We start from the raw sequence: 6,088 nt of genomic DNA, 5'->3' as shown, positions 1-6,088 counted from the left end.
CCAGAGGAGTTTGGGAAACGACAGTGCTTGTCTTTTGGTCCTGGCGTGGTGCAGTATTGGGGGACGCCAGCAGGTGTGTGGGATGCAGGACGCAGAACGAGCAGAACCTGCCGGCAGGTGTCTGGCACCCAACATGCAGTTTCTACTTTCGGCCGCACAGCGGCGCTTAGGTCTCCTGTTCTGCCTTCCCTTAGAGAAGGCACCTCGGCCGCCACCTGCAGTCTCAACCAAACTCTAGGCGGAGGGCTATGACGGCCCGAGCGTCCAATCGATCATAAGGCTTTCAGCCACATTACAGCTCTAGCCAATGGGAGCCGAGAAGAGGCGCGGAGGAGGCGGGCCCCGCCGCAAGCCTGGCAGAGGCGCGAGGCCCTTCTCCCGCCTCTCCGCCTACCCCAGCCTCCGCCGCTTCAGCTTCCCGAGCGAGCCCTGCGGCCGCCGGAGCAGCTCCCGCGGCGGAGCAGGAGCCGGATGGTCAGAGGAGCCCGGCAGCCCCAGCAGCCGCGGAGTCGCCTGGCCCCCAGGTGGGGCGGGGGCAGGGTGGAGGTCGGGGTTGGCGTTGGGGATGGGGCACTGGAGCGGGCCCAGGGGCAGCGGCTTGGGGCCGTGAAGCATTCGGGGCACAGAGACTGGCGGGGCAGGGGGTTTGGGTTGGAGGGATTCCGGGGGTACCTAGGGGCGGGGAAAGGGGCTGCTCGGCGATCGCATCTTGGAGGCTGGAGGGGCTCGGGAGGGAAGAGGCGCGGAGGGGCGAGGCTGGGGGCACTGGGCCGGGAGGGGCAGGGCGCGCGCGCCCCGTGTAGGGGCGGTGGAATGCGGGGGGCGCGGGGCCTGGAGGGGCGGGGCTCGGAGGAGCTGTGCACGCTCTAGAGGGGGTGGGCACGGGAAAGGGAAGGCCGGAGGGGCTTGCGGGGGTGACGAGGCAGACAATGAGTAGGTAGTGGTGGGTGCTTTTGGGGAGCTGGGCTGTGACGAATAGGAGCTGAGGATGGAGTGAGAGACCAGGAGGCAGAACAGGGTTTGGGCTAACCAGGCATCAGGGGAACAGTGAGTCCCAGAATTGCTTGGTCTTGGTAAATACTAGGGGAAACAGCGAAGGCGTTTTGTAAGGTCAGGTATGGGCTTAGCCAGCCTGTAGCCCCAGAGGGTGCTACGTTGAGTTCTTGATTGGCACAGTAGGGCCCGGAGATGTGTTTTTGTACATTACTTTTAGTTACCATCTTATCTGTTCTGCAGACTGACTGGCACAGTGGAGAAACCACCTCGAAAACGAAAAAGCAGGTAAGGCAAAAATGCCTTCCTATTTTGCTTCGTGTTTTTCCATTTGCTTGACTACACCTGTACCATATTGCATAATAATACACTATCAATAGATTAAGTTTTTTATTTAGCACTTTTCTTAATGAATACAACTATCTGCAAGACTTTTTTGGGGGGAGGGTGATCTAAGATTATATGGGAAAGAGGCGTAGGTAATTGAGAATTCCTAGTTTTTCACTGTAGCCATAATTTCAACTTCACCACCGCTGTTTAAAAACTAATGTTTACCGAACATCTACTATGTGCAAGCGCTTTATATGTCTATTATTTTCTGTAATCCTCGAAGCACCCAAGAAAGTGTGTTTCATTACCGTTGTTTTGCAAAAGAGGGAACTGAGGCACAGAGAGGCCAATTTTTCACCAAGATTACGCATCTAATATATAATAGCACCAGGATTTGAATCTAGGCAGTCTGACGGCAGATTTTAAGCATTTAACCATTATACTCTAAATGCTTCTGATAAATATACAGTTGAAAGTAGGTTTTCTTATTGCTTTTTCTTTTCTCATTGTGCATAGAGTCTAATACACAGTTGAACCGAAGGAAAATAGAAAAAAGGGCTTCAGTAGTCTGCAAACAAGTGAATTATTCCTTGAGTAATGAAGAAGAGCATATATCCATTCTACAAACATTTCTGAGTGCATTCAACATGTCAGGTGCTATGTAGCAATTCTGTGCAGTCATTCGGAGATTCCTTTTCCACAGATGTAGGCACTGGCCTAGAGAAAGTAAGCTAGAGCAGTAAGGATGTGGCCAGTAGGACTGCTGTCACAGTCCTGGTAAGAACTTTGTAAGTGATCGATGTTAGTAAAACCTCAGAAAACCTCAACAGTAAGTAGATATGAAATGCCGATGGTGGAAGTGCCAACAGCTTTAGTTCGTTTGTCACTCTTTAGTCCTGTACTGTTCAGGAGGGTAGCCATGTACGGCCGGTGAGCACTCGAAATGCGGTAAGCATGACTGAGGAACTTTTAATATTCTTAATATTACGAATTTTTAATATTATTAGCTCTAATTTAAATTTGAAAAACACATACTTGACTCACTGGAAGATGTTTCAGTATGTTAGGGACAACGTGGGCATGGGGATACACTTTGTTCATATGTAAATTTTATGAAATCTAAATACAGATCAAATATTTCCAGCGAAAACTTAATGTCCAAAGTGAGGTGTGCTTTAAGTACAAAACACTCTAGATTTCAGGTTAGTACCAAAAAAAAAAAAAAGTAAAATTTCTCATTACTAATTTTTATATTGATTACATGCTGAAATAACATTTTGGATGTATTATATTAAATAAAAGTATTACTAAAATTCTTTCCACTTTCTGCAAATACCTACTGGAAAATTAAAAATTACATCCATGACTTGCATTGCATTTGTTTCTGACAGCCCTTATTTAACTCTTGTTACCCCATTGCCAGACTCTTAGAGTAGCCTGACTAGGTTCCCTACCTAGAATCTTAATTCATTCACCATATTGTTGAATGATCTTGTAATTCTCATGCTTAAGATTTTTCTACGTTCCTCATGGCTTATTAAACATAATTCAGACTTTTAGCCTAATCATAAGAAAGAGACTGTCTTTATTTCACTTCTGCCTATCTTTCCAGTCACAGTTCAGTACTGTGGCCATGGGAATTCTCAATAACGGACCTAGTAAATGTCAAATATTAAATAACTTTGTGCTGAACCCTTCGTGATGAGTTAATTGCTGGATGTAGCTCTGTTCTGTTTGCTGTTCCTGGAACTTATGTTTTCTCTTTGCTTTGGGTTTTTTCACATTGTTTCTTTTTCTTTGGAATACTTTCACCTTACCCCTTGGCAGGCTCCCTCCTTTAAGCCTTAACTCAGGTCACATCCACCCCTTCTTCCTCCTTCCTCTGTTCTACCTTGTTTGCTCCCTTGATAGCCTGGACATACACCTAGGTATCATGGTTTGGGCCGAATTTGAGTCCTAGCTCTGTCCATTACAAGTTGTGAGATCATATGCAAGTTAATACAACTCTGAGCCCCACTTTCCTCATCTGTGTAATGAAAATGCTACATGCTTGGTACAGTGCCTGGCACATATTAAGTAAACAATAAATTTTAGGTGCCATCAAATGCCTTTTATTTCCCACCTCTTTTCAAAATATATACAATCTAAAGGATTAAAAATAAAGATATTAAGGCAAAGAAGAAATGAGAGAAGAATCATAAAATCAAACCAATGGCAGAGTTAGTCTATAGACTAGAAAGTTCCTAAAGGTGGGTTCTATATACGGCTCTGAGTTTCCTAGAGCAAAGCAAAGAGGAAAATAAAGCCCATCGTGCAGGTTCACGGTGTCTATAAAATCAGACACATGTTGTTCAAGAGAAGCACAGCTTTTTTGGCTGTTAGGTCTGAGAGAAATTTCTTGCACTGCTCTTCAAAGGGGGGGTCACTGGTTTTGTGGGGGGTGGGACGGGAAATCCCAATGATAAATACAGTAGTGAGTTTTTGGAGATTGCTTCTTATACTGCTTCTCAGTTCAGGTTCAAGTAGTGCCAGTGGATGTCCTGCAGAGAGCCAAAGCAATGTGGTTTAGGTTTAGGTATGCGGCTCACTGGTAGTTAGACTTGGTTCAGAGATAAAGGGGGTTGATAAGCCACAGGCACTCTTGCTTATCCCCAGCACCGAGACTAGAACTGTTGACTGAATTGTTGAATGGATGAGTCCTAAAATAATTCTCCAATAATTTCCAAGGAGAATTATTTCTTGTAACCAAGTTTTGGTAGCCATGAGGCAGCCATGAGTGTAAGCTTAGCTTCTCAGTCAAGAATCATGAGGGCACATATTCTGCACGTCTGATTAAGATCAGATGCTGATCAAGTCAGGATTTTGGCATGAATGGACAGCCAGCGTACGTCTCTAAAGAAGCCCTATAGGCAAGACCAAGATTTTCCTAAGAAAACAATTCTGGGATTGCTCTAAAAATAGACAACGAAGTGGCCAATTAAGACCCTAAACATGGATCACAGAGAAAGGATATAATGGTTGTAGCCAGTAATTTTTTGTAACTGTTATTATCAATTGCATACTGTGGCCATAAAAATTCTCAGTATCAAATGATACAACTTCCTGGTGAGCACTTCAAATGCATTAATTGCTGAATGTAGCCTTAAGTATCCCTTTGAATGGGCCTGCTGTGTAGAGTTGTTGACTCTTATACTTTATATCCTATTACATTTTGGAAAATAGTTGCCAAAAGTATGATTTTTGTTTTAGGATTCTTGTTAAACCATTCTTTTATGATAGACATTACGGTAGTTAGGGCTGCTGAAATATCTTTTGAGAACCTCCCGAGTGCAGACTAAACTATAATACAGTTAACATATCCTGCTGTTATTATTTCTTTGTATCTTTTTCCCCCCACTAAAACTTTTATTTCTTTGTCTTAGTTCATCCTTGTATCCCTAGTACTGAGGGGGTACATAATACAACTATAAGGAACTAATAAATGAATTGGCAAGAGGCAGCTACTGTGGGGTGGGGCTTGGGTGGTCTGAAATAATGTGATACTATTTAATGCCCTTGATAAACTGTACTACACTGAAAGGAATTTTAAGGTTAGGAAACGAGCTCTGTGTGCTTTTGGAAAATTCTGAAGACTAGTGTGACTGTTACTAACGTTTGGGTTATGAGTGAGAGAATCCTTTCAGATCTTACTAAGAAAAAGACCAATTTGTGTGGTTAGGATTCACATTAATTAAAGCTTTAGTGTATGATTTGGGTTTTTTGTTTGTTTGTGTGTGATGTAAAGCAAAGGGATTCAAGCATTTTGATGATGTATGTAATTTGTTTGAATTATATTTCAATTCAAAGAATATTTAAATACTTTCTAGTTCTGGGTACTAGAGATAATAGACATGAATGAGCTATGGCCCCTGCTGGGGAAAAGCTCATATATTCAAGGGGCAGACAGACAACAAAGAAATGAGACAGTGTAATGACTTTGTGTATTTACAAAGAGTTTTTGGTAATTCTGCATGTTGATAGTGAGGGCAGTTTCCATAGACATTTCTGTTAGGACCTGAAGGTTTAGAAGGTTAATTTTGGCAGTAGTGTGACTGTTGAAAAGACAGAATAGAGCCTGGATGTGGCCTGACTAGTGAGGAGGTCTTAGGTGAGCTGAATTCAGGATCTGAGCCATGACAGTGTCGGGTGTGGAGAGAAAGGCGTTTTTAAAAGCTTGGGCTGTGATGCCAGTTTTTAGGGATTAAACTGGTTCTCAGTGAGGGGCGATTTTGCCTTCCAGAGGGCATTTGGCAAGGTCTGGAGACATTTTTGGTTGTTAACAAGTGGGGGCATCTAGTGGGTAGAGACCAGGAATGCAGCGAACACTCGCAGTATCTGGGAAAGCTTCCCACATCTAAGAATTTTCCAGCTCAGATTGTCAGTGATGCTGAGGTTGACGAGTCCTGGACTAGAGTTTGAATCCCAGCTCTTCCAAATACTAGGTTTGGGCTCTTGGGCAAAGTACGTATTTAACCTGTGAATCTGTTTGCTCTTTTGCAAAAAAGAGGTAATGCAATTCATGATAGTACTTACCTTGCAGGATTATTCCTCTCCTCTAATAGTACATAAACTGTGTGAGTGCAGAGTTGTGGGTTTTTTCGGTCTGTTTTCTTTACTATTCTATTCCTGGTACCTAGATCAGTGCCTCACGTGTAATAGGTTCTCAGTATCCCTTTGTTGGCTGATTCAATGAATGACTTATTGAGAAGATTCAATGAAATAATGA

At 43.6% G+C, this 6,088-nt stretch overlaps 1 protein-coding gene across 4 annotated transcripts in view; it reads left to right on the top strand.

Annotated features, from left to right (window-relative positions):
* Positions 1 to 348: 348 nt before the first annotated feature.
* The window catches only part of SCAI (suppressor of cancer cell invasion), a 118,028-nt gene continuing 112,288 nt past the window's right edge, over positions 349 to 6,088 (top strand). For all 4 annotated transcript variants that reach the window (XR_002137097.2, XM_019728559.2, XM_074331003.1 and 1 more), the window contains exons 1-2: positions 349 to 524; positions 1,237 to 1,281. Coding sequence is in view for 3 of the 4 variants with exons in the window: in XM_019728559.2 (XP_019584118.1) it covers positions 472 to 524; positions 1,237 to 1,281 (98 nt within the window). In the remaining variant the exon portion in view is untranslated. The remainder of the gene's footprint in view (positions 525 to 1,236; positions 1,282 to 6,088) is intronic.

This window comes from Rhinolophus sinicus, linkage group LG04 (assembly GCF_036562045.2).
Source record: "Rhinolophus sinicus isolate RSC01 linkage group LG04, ASM3656204v1, whole genome shotgun sequence".
In the NCBI taxonomy this organism is placed as follows: Eukaryota; Metazoa; Chordata; class Mammalia; order Chiroptera; family Rhinolophidae; genus Rhinolophus; species Rhinolophus sinicus.
Note: the sequence above shows the minus strand (reverse complement) of the source record. Positions and strands in the feature narration are given on the sequence as shown.